At 37.3% G+C, this 19,290-nt stretch overlaps 1 protein-coding gene across 2 annotated transcripts in view; it reads left to right on the forward strand.

The window, feature by feature from the left end:
• Positions 1–19,290, forward strand: part of RABGAP1L (RAB GTPase activating protein 1 like) — a 434,187-nt gene that overhangs the window by 239,827 nt on the left and 175,070 nt on the right. For both annotated transcript variants that reach the window (XM_033093083.1, XM_033093084.1), the window contains exons 14-15: positions 2,436–2,549; positions 18,175–18,249. In XM_033093083.1, the coding sequence (XP_032948974.1) occupies positions 2,436–2,549; positions 18,175–18,249 (189 nt within the window). The remainder of the gene's footprint in view (positions 1–2,435; positions 2,550–18,174; positions 18,250–19,290) is intronic.

Below are 19,290 nucleotides of genomic sequence, written 5' to 3' on the forward strand. Positions count from 1 at the left end.
CTTTACCATTATCATTAGAAGCTCCATTTACCTTATTAAATGTAAACTTTCTACATGTCCTTTTCCTTAACTTACAGTAATTTTTGGAGGTTTCATTTTTATTCAACTCTAGCATTCCGCTCCCATACGCCATCAGAATTTTCTCTGGACTGATTTGCAATATGTTTGGTGTTTGCTAGCAAATGTGGAACTTTGCAGTTTGTGTCCTTTCTCTACATGATATAAGATCTAATTACTACCCAGCATGAAATGGCAGCTGAAATAAAACAGGCAGCAGGAGAAGACCCTGACTTAACACAGAGCTAATCAGCTACTTCCTTCTTATATATTTCTCAGCTACAGAGAGAAAGGGAATAGCACTCATATATTAAACATGTTTGTTCTTTCTTGATTTTAACTGAAAGAGACGATTTGTTCAAATTTTTATGGAAGCAAGACATTAAACAATATTTTCTTTGTTTTTAGTTTCATGTGTACAAAACACTGTAATAGTTAGATATTTATCATTTATAGCCCTCACAAAGTGATAACCCCTCTCCTCCAATCTACTATCCCTGTGACATCACATAGAGCCGTTACATTTCCACTGTCTTTATTCCTAATGCTGTACTCCACTTCTTGTGAATATATATATGTAACATATATATATATATATATATATATATATGTATATATAAAGTTATAGTTGACATTCATTATTATTCAGCTTCAGGTGTACAGTGCAGTGATCAGGCATCTACATCTTCCCTGAGGTGGTCTCCCTAATAAGGCAAGCGTCCATCGGATACCCTACAAAATCTTTACAACATTATTGATTACATTCCCCAAATTGACTTTCGTATCCCTGTGGCAATCCTGTGGTTACCGACTGTGCTTTCTAATCCCCTCCCCTTTCCCCTTACCCCTACCCCCCCATCTAGCAACCCTCAGTTTTTCCTCTATGTCTCTGAGAGTTTTCCTGATTAGTTCATTAATTCTATTCTTTAGATTCCACATATAAGTGAGATCATATGGTATTTGTGTTTCTCTGTCTGACTTGTTTCACTTATCATAATGTTCTCTAGGTCCATCCATATCATTGCAAATGGTAAGATTTCATTCTTCTTCATGGCTGAGTAATACTCCATTTAAACAATATTTTCAATTTGCAGTAGTAGTCATTGATGCTTCCTTAAATTGTGCAAAGTATTTCCATCATCAGGGTTGCTAGAAGCAGGCCCATCCTGTTTTCTTGACATTTAAACAGATAAAACAAACAACCTCTATAGAAATAAAATAAAATCAAGTGAATGATGAATCATTTTTGTAAGGTTTAGAATTTTACTCAATTTTGAGCTTTTGGATTGTGAATCTGTCTGAACAACTTCTCTAGATTTATCTTTAAAGCATCTTAATGTAGTAGTTTGGGGCTGTTTTATTTTCTGGAGTAAGTTGGGTAATTAACCTATCGGGGGAAGAGATTGATAATGTTTTTACTTTTTAAATTACTGTGGTGTGAGTTTTCAGTTATCCGATGATCAAAAATTACAAAGTTAGGTAATGTGGTATTGAGCAGGTGTAGAGAAACACATACTCTTACCATTGTTTGGACTACCTATGGGTACAACAACTCTGGAGGGAAGTACCTTTATCAAAAGTGGAAATGTTCATTCCCTTGACCTAGCAATTCTACCTCTAGGAGCCTATTCTTGAACATGCATGGATGAAAACGTTCCTAGTGATATTATTTGTAATATAAATAGAAAAATGCAAAAAATCGTTATTAGGAGAATATTAAATAAATTATGATATATCCAGATCCAGATGTACCTCATTCTTTTTAATAACTGCCCTTAAGGAGAATGAAATACATCTGCAGGTGTTGATAAGGAGTATTCTATAAGGTATCCTATTGCGTGAATGGAGAAGATCGTTTGCTTCAAAAAGCAAAGGATGGAGATGGATGTATGTATACAACTCCCCTACGTCCTCTCCCTCACGTAAACATGCATTCACACGTCTGTAGATAGATAGATGAAAGGATGCAAAAGAAACTATCGCACGACAATAGTTTAGTGCTTACCAGAGGGTAAGGGGGGTAGGGGGTGGGAGATGAGGGTAAAGGAGATCAAATATATGGTGACTGAAGGAGAACTGACTCTGGGTGGTGAGCACTCAATGTGATATATAGATGATGCATTACAGAATTGTACACCTGAAACCTATGTAACTTTACTAACCATTGTCACCCCAATAAACTTTAACTCAAAAGAAAACAAAAGAAAAAAGAAACTATCGGTTAGCACTTACCTCTGGTGAATGGGACTGTGGGTTTGGGATGGAAGACGGTCGGCGGGGCGGGGGGCATACATTTTATGTGCTGTTTGAATTTTTTTTACCATGTATGTATATTAGTTTTCATAATTAAAAAGACATTTAAATTTTCTCTTTTTCAGGACTCAGCCCAGGAGAGTGTTATTACTCGAGATATTCATCGTACGTTTCCTGCACATGATTACTTTAAGGATACCGGAGGAGATGGCCAGGAATCGCTCTACAAGATCTGCAAGGTGGGCTCCCCCCGCCCCCCGTTTTTCCTCATGTATTTTACAAGGCTGTAGTTTAGAAACACGTCTTCAAGACTTTCAGATTTTTTTTCTGTCTTCATTTCTTATTTGCACTGTGCCATGTTCTCTGCTTTACACGTACACTACCTGGCTCCTAAAAGTGACATTTTGGCTGCGTGTTCCGTGCCTCCTTGTGAGGCAGAAGGCACAGGATGGCCTGAGTTTGGCTCTGCCGCTAATGGGAAAGGAACAGACGGTCCTCTCCGGCGACTGCAGTCAAGGCTCAGAGGCCTCCCGATGACTCTGCCCTGCTGACAAGATAATGTGACAGTTGTCTCAACTTTTTGACAATAGGCGAGAATAAGAAGCAGCGTGGCACTAGAGAAATTAATAATCTGATGACTCGCTGCCACTGACAGAGACAGAATCTTTTGTATCCGAGCAGAGCATATTTAATGAAAATCAGGAAAACAGTTTTCTTCCAGGCCTACTAATAATGAGGGGAAAGAAGGATTTCAAAATGGGACCTAAAAACTACACAAAGATGTACGATGTGACATAACGCAGAGTATATCAACAACAGCAGAGAACTTGCCAGTGTTCAAAAACAGGGTTCTAACAGAAACGCAGAATGACTTTTTAAATCATTATATATGGTTAACTCGCATTGTCAATGCTAATTGAGGCCAAAGACTCAAAATCACCAAGTCCATTAAACAAGGTTTTGCTCTTTATCCCCAAACTTAAGTTGCTCTACATGGTGTGGTGGGTCGACTGAACAGTGTCCTCAGCTACCACGCCAGTAGATTGTTAATGAACACACGGGGATCCTGTAATAACGTGGAGGGAAAGCAAACACCGGGGCTAATTTGTAAGTTAGGTAACCAGCTCCTAAACAATCCAATTGAGCCTTTTGAGTGGCAAAGATTAGCCGGTAGGAAATCAGACGTATACTCACATATCGATGTCATTTTATACGTACTGTTTTTGGAAATGGAAATGGCACTTTAAAAAGCACTCGCCTGTGTATGTTGACCAAGTAGGATTGACGTTTAATTCTGCAAAGGGCTCAGCTTCCATAAAGTCCTTCTTGCATGTTTGTGGCTTAACCCTCTGCCCACTCCTGTCTTGTCTTGTCTTTTTTCCTGATGTAGACATTTTGGAGGATTTTAAAAATATATACATTGAGCAGAAACTATTTTTATATGGATATATCATTCAGAGCTAGTAATGCATAAATAACTGACACTCTGAGAGTGTCCTGATTTCTGGAGTGATACATCATGTAGTTTCAAAAATGCCCAAAACCATCAAACAGCACAAAAATGCATGATATGTTCATTACCTGCTTGTAAAAGGAAAAAGTAATAATTTTAAAAAGTTTCTACCTGTTTTGAAATTCTACAAGCTAATTAGCTTCTGACTTGTATAAGGAGGCTATCAAAATTTATGTAGTTTTTAAGTTTATATAGAAGTGCCTGGCTTATGGTACATGGAGTCACATTTTTCCCCTAGAATTGAGTGTATTTTCAGCCAATGAGTGACTTTTCCCTCAATTTTTCTCTGATTGATGCTAGATATTTTTTCACATAACTAAACAGATGGTTCTATGTGCTTGCAGCCTCTGACTTACAGTTTTGCTCCATGGTAGCAAAAACAGTATTTGCCTCATTATGTAATATTTAGAGGGAACTATCTGCAACATTGCTAAACACAAAGGTAAAACTTAAATAGTTGGTACATTTAAGTAGTTAATACTCTTTGTTTTGATATTGCAGGGTAATGATCCAACCTTGAATTGAGTAGAAAATATTCATTAGTAATTCACACAGCTTGGGTAGCCATTTTACATATATATATATATATACAGTTTTAAAGCTTTCTCTGAGTAAAGAATGTAAACCTAAGATACTTTCTAACTGCTGAATAAAGGGCACTAGATTTTGTGAAAATGCAGAAAACCAAAGAATCATATTAAAAGCATTTCAAAATACACAATAGTAAATAAAAGTTGCTAAAGCTTGTAATACTGTACTAAAATATAAGTTACCTAAACATAAGTTTACAACAGTCTTTGCTGATGGATGAGAACAGAGATGAATAGATCAGAAAATGGTGGAGAAACCAAATTTGCTGGGGTCCTCCCATGTGGGCCGCTTGGGCTTTAATGGACACAGTGCCTCCCTGACCTGCTCTTGTGACTCGTCAGGTGCTCATGCGCGGAAGCCTGGGGTGGGGATAACTCACCAACAGTACAGCAAACTTAGGAGTAACTTAGAATTGGATATTCTTCTCAACTTTGTGCTTCCACTGTCCTACGCTTTTTGTATTCAACTGGAACCATAGTCTTTCATTTTATGATCATCCCATATCCCCAAAAGCTACTATGTGTGACTTGAAGGACACTACGTATGGTCTTCCTGTTCTATCATTTTAATTTTTAGAATAATATCCAACATCATACCTCACATGCTCAGCAGTATATCTTTGAGTTTCTATTCTGGATACCTTGCACCCAACTGAATAAACATGAATAATGTCTTGATCTTAAATCAGCTACTTTGTGACATAATTTGTAAATAAGAACACTTTTGCTTCTTATTTACTAATTTTTACTCTTTTTTTTTTTCTTAATCTTTTTCTTGTCATACTGCACTGGCCAGAACCTCCATTATAGTGTTAAAATGAAGCAGTGATAGTAGACATCCTTGTCTTGCGCCTGATTGTAAGGGAAATGCATCTAATGATTTACCCGTAAGAATGGTGCATCTTACATCAGCAACACATTTGTAGACTTTATTTTCTTTTATACATTATCTTCCATATGTTATAATCACTTCAAATTTACAGAGTACTTTCACATTTATTACCTCATTTATTTCTGATAGTTCCTCATCAGCGGAGCTTATACTAGAAATACAACATACTGTGTGCTTAAATTGAGACAGAAATTAAGAAAATTTCATTTAGAATAAGTGCTGTAATCAACTCTGGTTTCAAGGATACCAGAGTCTGACTTTGTAGTTGAAGTTTTCTGTGGCTCTGGTGAAATGAGAAATGACCTGAACTGTCAGATTCGAAGGAAGACTGTTAAAAACTTGCTGTCATGTTTTAATGGCCCTGTCAATTTCAGTTTTTGCCTCTCAATATCACTTTCAAAGTAGGAGGAAATCGATATGGTTCAAAGATTCTTCTGTTGTCATAAATTTATGTGTAGACGTTGAACTGAAAGTAAAAAAGTAGAATTCATAGGATTCCGAAAATATAAAGGTTTGGGCTCCCCTGTCTTTCAATAACATATTTTTAAATAGTGTCCTTGAAAGGAGGACAGTAAGCTACTATCCCAGGTATCTTTAGCACTTTTCTGATTTACATATGACATAAAATCTATTTTAATTGGGAGACAGGTTGGCTCAGTTTAAAGGACTGAACATCAGGAGATCTGGATCTGATCTTGATTCTTCCCTTAAGCACATCTAAGACTTTGGGAAAATCACTTTTTGGATTTTCTCCTCAGTAAGAATATGGGGTCTGATAAAATTATTCCAAGTCCAATTTGCTATGATTCTAAGTGTTATTTTAAAATTTGTCCTAAAATATAACAGATTCATGCAGATTTTAAAAATGAATTCCTATGTCAGGTATAAGCTCTGTCTCTCAGTACCAGAGCTATGAGGGAGTGTGATTTAACTTTGAAGACGTTACCTAGCTTTGTGTTATTGTGTTTGGATGTGTGTTTCAGGCACTCATGAAATGGAGTGCATTTAGTGATGTACTTTTTTTTTTTTTTTTTTTTTTTTTAGTGATTTACTTTTTGATAACTCCTTTTGATGAGTTGGGCTCTGCTCTCTAAACAACTTTCCTTTATATAGTGTTATAGTCATCATGTTGTATATTACATCCCTAGTACTTACATATCTTGTAACTGTAAGTCTGTACGTTTTGACCACTTTCCTCCAATTCACCCTCCCCCTGCCACCACCCCCCCCCGCCACCTCTGATAACCACCAGTATGATTTATTTTCCTGGGAGTTTGGTGTTGTGAGTGGATTTTATTTGGTTTGTTTTTGTCTTTAGATTGAACATGTAAGTGAGATCTTACGATATTTGTCTTGACTAATTTCATTTAGCATAATACCTTCAAGGTCCATCCATATTAGGCCTTCATCTTTATAAAGAATCGTTTCCTTAAAATCACCTGAGATCTCACTGCTACCATTAAAAAAAACTTTAATAAGTATAACATTTAATGCACATATAGCAAAGTGCATGAATATTGAGGGTGTGACTCAGTGAATTTTACCAAGTGAACACGTCTGTGTAATTACTATAGGATAAATATCTAGAATTTTACTAGAACTCTAGAAGCCTCCCTTATTTCCCCTGCCAGCAATTAGCTCCCCCAAAGGTAACCACTATACTGATACCTATTACCATATACCTCTTTTCGAATTTGAAAAAATTGACTCCCACAATATGGAGTGTGTGTTTTGTTGTTGTTCCCATTGTCTATGAGGTTTACCCTTGTTCTTTTATATAGTGGTAGTGTATTAATATTCCATGGTATGACTGTATCACAACATATCTCTTCTACTCTTGGTAGGCATTTGGGTTGTTTTCAGTCATAAATAATGATAGTTTGTCCATTCTTGTATTGATAATGCTTTGGTGCACATATGCATTTCTATTAGGTATATACTGAGAATGAATTTCTGGGTCAAAGGATGTGGACATGTTCACCTTCAATAGATATTGCCAAAAAGGTTACCAAAGTTTTACCATTTAGATTTCAACCAACAGGGTATAAGAATTCCAGTTGCTCCGTATTTTCACTAACACTTGGTAAACTTAAATTTGAACCATTTTGGTGAATGTGTAGTGGTATCTCACTGTGGCCCATATGCATTTCCCTTGGACCATGGAGGATGAGCACCTTCTTATATGCTTGTCGTCTATTAGGATATCCTCTTTCATGACAACCCTATTTGTCCTTTGCTTATTTTTGCAGTTGGGTTTTCTCTTATTACTGTTTTTTAGGAGATTTTTTTGTATATCCTGGATATGAGTCCTGTTTTATATATATATTCATTCAAATGTCTTCTCAGTGGCTTGCTTTTTCACGCTATTAATGGTGTCTTTTGATGAACAGAAGCTATTAATTTTAACAAGGCCCAATTCATTAATATTTTCCTTTATGGTTAAGAAATATTTGCCTAACCAAAGTCATGAAAATATTCTCTGATGTAATCCAGAAATTTTATTCTTTTGCTTTTTATATTGAAGATTATGATCCATCTACAGTTTATTTTTGTATGAGGGGGAAGTGAAGTTTCATTTCTTTTCATATGTGTCTCTAATTGATCCAGCATTATTTTTAAACAACCATTCTTTCTCTCACTGTTGCTGCAGCCTTGTTGTACATCCGATCCATGTATATGTGGGTCTGTATCAGGACCATTCTTTTTTTTTTTCAATTCTGGATTATTTACTTACTAATTACTGAATATATTTGACATATAAAACTGTAAATTTAAGGCTTACAGTGTGTTAATTTGATACATTTATATTTTGCAATATGATTGTAGCAATGTTTTGTACCTCTATCATATTACATAATTATCCTATCTTTAGTGGTTGAGATAATTAAGTTTTAGTGTCTTATTAGCAAGTTACACTGTGCGTTAGAGCTCTCTATGGCTTATCACTCATTGCACACTGTAACCTTAATGAACATCAGTCTTTTCTCCCTACACCCCCACTGCCCCCTGGTTTAACACCATTTTACACTCTTTTATAAGTTGGACGTGTTTTTTTTTTAAGATTCCACATATAAATGATATCATACAATATTTGTATTTCTCTGACTTATTTCACTTAGCATAATATGCTCAAGTTCCATCCATGTTGTCTCAAATGGCAGGATTTCCTCCTTTCTCAAGGCTGAATAATATTCCATTACAAATATATACCCCATTTTTTAAATCCATTCTTCCACTGGTGGGCATTCAAGGTTTTTTTCCATATCTTGGCTATTGTGAATAATGGTGCAGTAAACATGGGAGTACATATATCTCTTTGAAATCCCGTTTTCATTTCTGGACCATTCTATTCCATTGATCTATTTCTATTTTTGTACTACTACCATTATAGTTATAATTACAGTAGCTTTACTTGTAGTGATGGGCCTACAACTTTGTTCTGCTTCCAAATTGTTTTCAGTACCTTGGCCTTTTGTCATTCCATATTTCAGAATCAGCTTGGCAGTCTTTGAGGGAAAAAAACACCTTTGAGGATTTTGATTGGTTATTGCATTGAATTGATACTTTATCAATTTTATTAGGTTTTTGAAGAGCCAACTTTTGACTTTGTTGATTTTATTTATTATAAGTTTTCTTTCTATTTCATTGATATCTGCTCTTGTTTTTATTATTTCATTTAAAGTGTAACATCTGATAACCTATTAATATACTCTTGGCTCTTATCTCTGAATTTTTGTGTACTTGCTCATATTTTCTTTCATGTTTGATTGTTTTTAATAGACTTCTGGATCTTGTGTATTAAAAATGATAAAGGCTTTGGATGATGCTATTTTATTCCAGAATACATTCAGTGCTCCCCTGTATGGTGGATCCCTGTGACTCAGGTTTGACTTTGTCTTGCTTAGAGGGTGAGGCCCTTCCAGGATTCTCAACTGAAACTCCAAAGCATTTACTAAAGACCTTCTTCTTGCGTGGGCCCCACGCTGCAATTTTTGTATCCCTGACACTGTAAGACCATTGAAATCTCTGCTTAGTTATTCTTAGTCTTCTTGCAGGCTGCTTTTTCCAGAATTTCCCCTTCTATGAGATATTACTTAGCTCCCAAAATGTGCTTAGCTTTTGCTTACAATACATTTCAAAAACAATTTTTTTTTTATTTTTTAGTATCACTGAGGGATTATTTTTAGGTTTTAATTTTTTGGTCCTCTTTGATATACATATTAATAGAATAGACTTTCTGAGTCAGAACTCCACTAAGAAGATAAAATCTTATTTTAAATACGGATTTTTCTTCTGAAACTGTAACAGTGAAAAGGTCAGGTTTATGAAGCTGGAGTCCTGGAAAGAGAATGAACGATTTGTGATGCTTTTAAGAGTATCTGAGGAGATTTTTAAAATTTCTTTACATGCTTGCTCCTGTAAGAGCTTTTCTTGAAATAGCTTTGTAGATTCTCTGGATCCTGTAGTCTTTCAACTGAAAGGTTAATTGAAGCCATCACACCATTATTAGCATAAAGAAAAGAAAGGGTGGGATTATGTAAAAATGTATAAAATCAGAATACAGGGATTAGTATTTATCCTGTGGGTTTGACTAGAGTTCGTCTTTTTAGAAAACATTACTCTTTGAGTAAGAGTACTTTTTAAAATAGAGGGAAAAGGAAAAACAAAACTAACCTGCAAGGACATAACACAAGGAACCTTCAAATAAAATGCTCTTCGGGTGCCTCCTGAATATATGATTTTTAACAACATAGGGATCTATTTCTATACTAGGTTCAAATGCCTTAAATATCCTAAATGATAAACTCTCGGTTATTCCTGAGTGGATTAGTTATGGAATTATGGGGACTTATTTCCTGTTTACTAATTGGGAGGCAGTTGGCAGTATCTTTATAACTGTGCAGCCTCCTCCTTAACCAGACCTCTTCTTACATCTTTTCAAGACCTACGAAGGGTGTGAATCTGAATTGCTTTCCTCCTCCTTCCCATCTGTCCAGATCTTAGTTGCCCACTTTCCTTGTGAAGCTTGTCCTGCCCACTTCTACCCACAGTAATTTACAGATTAAAAGTACTCTATAAAATTTAGATTATTATTGTGGATCACGTTTCGAGCATTGTCTCATTAGTCCCATTTAAGTCTTTTCTGCAGTATGTTCAGGCTTTGAGGGAAAAGGCTATGTCTGACATTTTTTGTCTTTGTCTCAGAGAGCAGAGTGTAGTACTAGTTACACAGTGTCACTATAACTAACTGGATGGTCTGATTCGATGAAACTGACTGTGTCAGTCCAGGTTCTCTAAGAAGCCTGCTACCAACACAGGAAATGTATCAGGGAAAATGCCTATAAGAGAAAATGGGGAGGAAGCTGGGAGAGCCATGGACCCTGGTGCTAGTCTGACCCCAAGGGAAAAGGAGAGGAGAGGAAGGGAGGGAGGGAAGGAAAAGTGGAAGTATCTTAGACCATAGTGCACCTCTAGGAAAGTTTAGCAAGGCCGGTGGGGTGTCCTCAGTCAGAGTAGCCTGTGAGGTCCCAGGTCTCCCCGGGGGTTGGCCTGCCTTAGAAGTCTCACTGTGCTCAGTCATTGGCTGGGAGCAGCCCATGGTGCAAGTGTAGGGATGGATTTCAGAGCACAGCAGTTGGGACCCTTGGTCAGTTATGTTACCTGCTTTTGGAGATTTGAGTGGTGCATTTTCATGGTCACCGTACTGATATTTTAGATGAAAATTTCATGTATATGAACTCTAAAAAAGCTCTCTATTTTTACCATTTTGTTCTTCTTCTGTAAAGTAATTTTATTCATAAAAATTATTCAGGCTAAGCTTCTTAAGAGCAGGGCTGTTGCTCTTCTTTATTTTATGAAAATCCTTTTTGCATCTTTTTTTTTCCAAATCAAAAGTTGAAGAATATAAAATAAACATTCTGAGTAATTTACCATAATCACATTGTAGTTTACTTGTAATAGAGACATTAAAAAAATTTTTTTAAGGATATGGTAGTCTAGTTATTTTACATGTCCTTTTTTAAAAAAACTGCATATATCAGTTCAGTTTTGAATTGTTGCCAAGGGCCTGTTTTTTTTTTTTTTTTTTTTTTTGAAGTGTTATATAAAAGGAAACTTACATCTAGGAATTTTGCCAGCTATGTTAGGTAAGAAAATTGCTTTGTGAGTGAATATTTGTCCATCTAGCCTTCTATGTTTGTCATTGCCAGTGCTTAGATTATTTCATGTTAGTGAATCTATTTTTAGAGCTCATGTTGATACTCTCCTTTTTACCAGCATATAGGACAAACTTAATAACGCTTTTTTAAGCCCCAATTTTTATTATTAGAGTCAACAAACAAAATGATTCTGTCAAATTTATTTATCTATGCATGTATGTATGTTTCCATATTTCTACATATTATTTAAACAATCTCAGACTTACAGGAATGTTGCAAGTACAGAATTTGGTTTCCTCTACTACTGGAGAGTGATCAACCACCATGATGATATGTCACCCTCAAGTACTTCAGGGTGTCTTTTAACAAGCAAGAATATTCTACTTTAACAACATCCAAATGAGAAGCGGAATGTTGGTACATCGCTATTACCTAAGCTTTAGACTTCATTCAGGTCTCACTCATTGCCCAGATAATGTTCTTTATAGAAAAAGGATCTAGTTCAGAATCACACATTTCATTTAGTTGTCATAGCAGCTGATTTTTTTCTATCTAGAACAGTTTCTCACCCTTTCCTTCTTTTTCTTGACCTTGGTACTTTCGAAGATTACAGGCCAGTCATTTTTTTGACTGGCCCTCAATTTGGGTTTGTCTGCTGTTTCCTCATGGTTAGATTCAGGTTATATATCTTCGGCAGGAATAACACAGAAGACGTGATCTGTGCTTACTCCTTTCCGGTAGCACAGCGCTGCGGTTTTCTACTACTGGTGATCACGCTGATCACATCAATACGATTGTTTACCAGCCTTCTCCACCATGAAGTTACTCTTTTTCTCTTTGTAACTAATAAGTATTTTGTGTGAGATCATTTGTAACTATGTAAATATCCTATTCCTCTTCAGACTTTCTATTTATTATCGTATTCAAATGGACCCATGAATTCTCCTTTTATTCGGTGGATTATCTTCTTACTTTCATTGTTTGTTTTGGTGCTCAGATTGTCTCCAGTTGGACAGTGGGAGACTTCAAGCTGCCTTCTGTGTTCTTTTGACATAGTCTATCATTCTTTGAGCACTGCTTTGCTTTCTGGCTCAAAAAAATATTACAGGCTTATTTCTCTGCCCCAACTCTGGAATTAGCCATTCCTCCAAGGATCCATTTTTCCCTTATTCAAAAATGGTATGAAAGCAAGATCTGTATGCTAGATTATCTCAGTGCACAGAGCTAGGGAGTGTATATACATATGAATACATGTGTAGACATACATATGCATATGTGTGCACACAAACATGTGCATCATATTTTTCTTTTTTATTGAGATATAATTCAGACACTCTAAAATTCACCCCTTTAAATAAGCGTACAATTTAGTGGGTTGTGGTATATTCCCGACTTACGCAGCCATCACCACTATTGAATTCTAGAACATTGACATCACTCCAGAAAGAAACCCAAAAGTTATTCCCCATCATCTCTCCCTCTGCCTTTGGCAATTATTAATCCACTTTCCATCTCTACGGATTTGCCAGGTTTTGCTGTTTGTTACAGTAGTTTATTTGGTTGGTGACTTTTATAAACTAGTTCTATACAGTCTATGTTCTTTGTCATGTGTGGCCATGGAAGTCTCTGTTTGGTGGTCAGCTAATGGTTGGACAGAGATTTCCTGAAAATGGCTGGAACCAGTAAGTTTCCCAGTCTTTGCCAAGGAGCTCTGTGTGTGTGTTGGGGCATGCGTTCATTACCCAGCCAGCCTGTGACAACTTCGTCTCACCTTCACTTTCTGTTTGTGCAGAGTGTCAAGGTCAGCCAGAGTGAGAGCTTAGAACCTTTGCAGGCCTTTCCTGAGCACCCACAAGGCATTGGGTCTGTACAGCTCTATGCATGGCATGGCCCCCTAGATTCTCAGAAATGTGTCTGAGTCTTTCGAAGCCCTTTTGGACATCTCATTCCCCAGCTTCTCCTTTTAAGCCTTTTGGTTAGTCTATTGTCTGCTCCAACTTTTACGCACCACCGCAGACAGTCACAAAATTAAACAATTGCCTGTAATTGGTTTTAACAAATGCTGCTGGGAAAAAGACTTTCCACACTGATTGAGCCTTGCAGGTGGAGTTCCCCTTTGTCTTCTCAATTAATCCTAGATGCTTTCCCCAGAATCAATCTTCGTTTTTATTTTTTAGCCATATATTACTTTGATTTATTATAGAACTTTATGTAAGTGGAACCCTAGGGTATGATCAATTTTGTGTAAAGTGTAGTTTACACAGCATAATAGTGCTAAGATTCTTCTGTGTCATGCGTATAATGAGTCATTACTTTTTGTTGCTGTGATAACCCAATCTGTTCTCTGCTTCTTTAAGCCAGTAAGACTACAGTTTGTATCCAAGCTTTAGCCATCCAGTGTGGTACCACTGGTGCCTGACCTCCAGCAAAAGCAGTAAAGATTAATTTTACCCAGTTTCATCCCTTCTTTCACATTTATTCTCTCTTCCAGTTTCTTCCTGCTTTTATTTAGTTCTTCAATGCCTTCAGTTATTCGTTTGATTTATTTGTCCAGATATAGTTTAAATTTGTTACTCGCAGAAAGTTTGGTGCAATAGGAGCTACTCCTCCATTACAGAAGTGGTACCTAGATGGTTTTAAAAGTCAGTCTGAGCATGCGTCTGCCCAGAAAAGTCAGGGTGGGGAGGCAAGTTTTGAGTAGAGGGAAAGAATTTGGTTCAGTTCAGTTACAGGAGGCTTAGACTAAAGCCAAACAGTGCTTGGAAAAACTCCAAGGGAAAGGACTTGCTAGAGCACTGTGCTTTTCAAACTGTGAATCATAAAATGAATTTAGTAAGGGGCCTCTGAAGAAGTCATTTTTGCTACTACCCTAACCCAAAACCATAAAACAGGTAGAGAGTATGACTAATGCATTACTGATTTGCACTTTTATCCTCAGCTCTCCAGTTAGAGAATAGTCTGTGGAGTCAATGAATTCATATCTTCTCTGTCTGATGTAGTTGACCTTGATTTTCTATTGGACTTGTCTTGTAACACAAACAAGCACATACATCATACACTTAATAAATGTTAAATATATATATATATATATATATATATATATATATATATATATATATATATATATATATAAAGATGGATCAAACACGTGTCAGGATGGTGTCAGGGTTGATGAAGAATGATTGACTTTTGGAGATCCGGTTTTAAGGAATCCTCAACTTAGACATCGTTCACAAGGAAGAGAAAGCCTTGAAAATCTACTCATCACTCAAGTGACATTCTCTGTCATCAGCAAATCCCAGAGTTCCTTGTTTAAGGGAAAGGAAGTGCCAGAGCACCCTTCACGTAGGGAGAGTATTAGAACCTTCCCCTCTTTCGTCACTTTGTGCTCCTTCTCTCTTCTCTCTGTCTGTAATCCTTCTTCTGACCCCTAACACAGACACACACCTATGAGCTCTGCATAAAAGTACAGATGAAACAATCAGAAATATAACTATAAATCAAAGAAAATTAAATAAGTAAAAGAATGCTAATCCATCTTTCAAATTTTAAAATTAGGCAGAGCTCTGGAAACTGGTGATAATGAAGAAAAGCTCCTTTCAGATTCATTAGGTAATGACTCCATGATCTAATTTTTCACTCAAGTACAAGAGAGTGTGATAATATTATTATTAACGGAAGAAGATTGAAAGAGAACAATAGTACTCCAAAAGGCACTATTAAGAAAATGAAAAAGTAGGCCACAGGTTGGGAGAAAATATGGGTAATGCGTATGTTTGACAATGGACTTTTAAACAGAATGTATTAAGAACTCCTGTGAATCAACAATAGAAGGTGAACAACCTAATTAATCAAATGGGCAAGAACTTGAAGAGACAATCACAAAATAATATATATCAACTACCTAAACGCACATGATAATATGTTCTACATCATTAGCCGTCAGGAAAATGCAAGTCAATACCGTAGGATTCAGGGGGCCGGCCCAGTGGCTCAGGCGGTTAGAGCTCCATGCTCCTAACTCCGAAGGCTCCCGGTTCGATTCCCACATGGGCCAGTGGGCTCTCAACCACAAGGTTGCCGTTTCAACTCCTCAAGTCCCGCAAGGGATGGTGGACTCCGCCCCCTGCAACTAAGATTGAACATAGCACCTTGAGCTGAGCTGCCTCCTGGATGTCTCAGTTGGTTGGAGCGCGTCCTCTCAACCACAAGGTTGCCAGTTCGATTCCTCGACTCCCGCAAGGATTGGTGGGCTGTGCCCCCTGCAACTAGAAACGGCAACTGGACCTGGAGCTGAGCTCCTCCCTCCACAACTAAGACTGAAAAGACAACTTGACTTGGAAAGAAGTCCTGGAAGTACATACTGTTCCCCAATAAAGTCCTGTTCCTGTTCCCCAATAAAATCTTTAAAAAAAAAAAAAAAAAAAACCCATAGGACTTAATAAAAGGAAGGAGACTGGCAATATCAAATAGTGACAAGGTTGTGAAGCAACTAGTACTCATATTTGCTGGGTGGGTGTAATAATTGTACAGCCATTCTGGAAACAGTTTGGCATTTCTTACAAAGTTAAACATACACTTATCACTTGAACCTTCAACATCCTCTCCTAGGTATTTACCCAAAGAAAACGAAAACCTACATCTACAAAAAGGCTTGTGTATACATAGCGGCTTTATTCACACTAGTCAAAAACTGGATTAAAAAAACAAGTGTCCGTCAACAGGAGAATGGATAAGCAAGTTGTGGTATGTGTACGCAGTGAAATAGTACTCAGCGATGAAAAGGAATGAATGCTGATACCCGCAACAGCATGGAAAGATCTCAGAAACATGCTGCTGAGTGAAAGAAGCGGGGTACACATGAGTATTTATTCTAGGATTCTATTGATAGGAAATTCATTAAAAATGCAAAGCTAATAATATATTGTGATAAAAATCAGATCAGTGGTTGCCTGGGATTTGACTGCAGAGGCATGAGGGATATTCTGGAATGATGGAAATATTCTGGAATGATGGGGTTACATAAATGACCCAACTCAAGGAATGGTGCAATTAAAATGTATGCATCTCATTAAACACAAGTTATATTTCAGTAAAGTTTTTGGGTTTTTTTTAAGTTAAAAAAAGAATTCTAGACCCTGTGCTCTGACCCACTTTGCATATGGGAGAGGCCACACGGACCTTCCCTATGGTAATGCTTCCTGGTTATGGTCCATAACCATGGCCCTGACAGAGACGATCTTTATCCTCCCACAATCATAATGCATTGTAGTTATTAGCACATTAAATGGAAATCCACTCACTAATGTGAGGACCAGCATCTGGGTGGGATACACGTCCAGGACAAGACCCAAGCAGCACAGTTCGGGTATTTGTCTTTTCAAAACAAGTGTGGGAGCACCAGAATGATTCTTTGTTCTAAATCAAAGGTTGGTAAATTATGGCACATGCTGCCTGCTTTGGTACAGCCCTTGAGCTATGAATGCTTTTTATGTTTTAGGGGGTTGTTTAAAAATAAAAACAACACTATGCAACAGATACGTAAGTGTCCCTCAGAGCCAAAAATATGTACTATTTTGACTTTTACAGGAAAAGCTTACTAATTCCTATTCTTTTCTCTTTGATTAGTATGCCATGCTTCCTGTAACCAATTCAACCTCTTAAAAAAACTTGTACAGGGCATCTTTTTGTTTTAATTATAATCTCAGCAGTTCGAAGTACTAGTTAGTGTATATTAAGCTGTATATATATATATACATACTTATATATGTATACACACATATACACACATATATGTATACACATATACACATATATATGTATACACACACACACACATATATATGTTTATACTTATAGAGTATATACTATATGTATATACTATAAGGAATATACTATCTATATGTATATACTCTATAAGTATAACCTTATTTCCTTTCCTCTGAAGACTAAGATACACACTAAGTTGAATGGTATGATAGCTATTCTGCAAGGAGTGGTGTATTTCCTGTGAATGGGTTTCTTTGGCTCTATACCAGCCGGTCGGGTTAGAATGCCATTAAAGATGGTGAATAGCAGAGCGCCTGATAGTAAGTGCACGTGTGGCATGAGGCTCCCTCTTCACCAGGTGCAAAACGTGCAGGCAATGATAAGTGTTTCTGGTTCACCCCAGTGATATAGATGGGAAGAGTCGTTATTTACCCTTCAGCCTTCTAGAAAGTGGGCGAGTAGTTTAGAAGGTGTTTGAGAACTTCTAGAGGTTGTAGAGGGTGATTATTTTGTCTGTAAGATGAGGGGGTCTGCACTACATATTCAGGAGTATTGAGATTTCCGCCGCAGGTTCATTAGAACTCCCATGTCAACTGGAGGACCGTCCCACCCTCTCCCTTCCTTCGCGCCTGCCTTCCATGATCTCATTTGTCTGATGAGACCATAAAGGCTCTTTTTAAATTAATTTAGGTGCTCTGAGCATCTCTTTACTCCAAATTCTAAAGACAATCCTGCGGATAACAGGACATCTGGAATTGCTTTAGGAAGTGCACCGCCTCTTTGGGGGACCCCAGTGGACTAGTGACCCACACATTCAAGTGGAAGGGTCAGTGAAGTCATGTCAGAGAGCCCGACAGAAAGTCAGCGGCCTGACGTGAGCTCGCACATACGTGAAAACCTGTGACTGTTTGTGAGCCTCCTTTCTGTCCATCTTCTCTCTAGGCCTACTCCGTCTACGATGAAGATATCGGGTACTGTCAAGGGCAGTCTTTTCTTGCTGCTGTATTGCTGCTGCATGTAAGTAATTTTCCATGTAATAAAAATGAACTTGCTGCCAGGTTTATTTTATTTTCTGCTTGGTTTTGTTTTCCCTTCTTATTTTCCATGTGCCTGATGGAGATTGCACTTGGCATGTCTTTTTAAAATGTACCTTTGGTGATAAAGTAAGAGATCTGATGTCAAGAACAGGACAGTTTCTCAATAGAATTAATTTTATGGCGAGAAGGGAAGAAATTGCTTGCTTGGAGTTATTTTTAACTAGAACCCTCCAGAATTAAAAGAGATCAACATAACTGCCCACTATGAGCAGGACAGGACCATTAGGAAGGAATGTGACAAGGAAATCTTTTATCTTTTCTGTGATTTACTTTTGTATATTCTCTTTTTACTCAGCTACCTGTATTTAACAGAACATTTCTTGAGCATCAGTTGTCAGTACTGGGCGAGGAAGTGGCATTACAAATATGAATAATTTATGATTTGTGTTCTCAGAGGCCTCGTGGTCCAGGATGGGGCACAGATAATGTAGGCACATACTTATTATTTTCACTCTTTGTATGTGTCTCTATTGATTTTTCTTTTTTTTCTTTTTTTTTATTAGTTTCAGGTGTACAAGACAATGTAATAGTTAGACATTTCACCCCTCACAAAGTGATAACCCCTCCCCAGTCTGCTACCCCTCTGAGATCATATACAGCTGTTACGATTCCATTGACACAGTTCCTATGCTGTACTCTGTATCCTTTGTGTGTGTGTAGAATTATAGTTGACATTCAGTATTATTCAGCTTCAGCTTCAGGTGTACAGCGCAGTGGTCAGGCATCGACACCGTCCCTGAAGTGGTCTCCCTAGTAAGACAACTGCGCATCTGACATCCTACAAAATCTTTGCAACATTATAGATTATGTTCCCCAAACTGTCTCTCGTATCCCTGTGGCCATCCTGTCAATACCAATTGGTGCTTTCTAATCCCCTCCCCTTCTCCCTCATCCCCACCCCACTGTATTGATTTTTCTGGGGTTCACTAAATAACTTACGGTGTGCTTAGCGAAAGTGACA

The sequence above is a fragment of the Rhinolophus ferrumequinum genome, chromosome 22 (genome assembly GCF_004115265.2).
Source record: "Rhinolophus ferrumequinum isolate MPI-CBG mRhiFer1 chromosome 22, mRhiFer1_v1.p, whole genome shotgun sequence".
Taxonomy (NCBI): Eukaryota; Metazoa; Chordata; class Mammalia; order Chiroptera; family Rhinolophidae; genus Rhinolophus; species Rhinolophus ferrumequinum.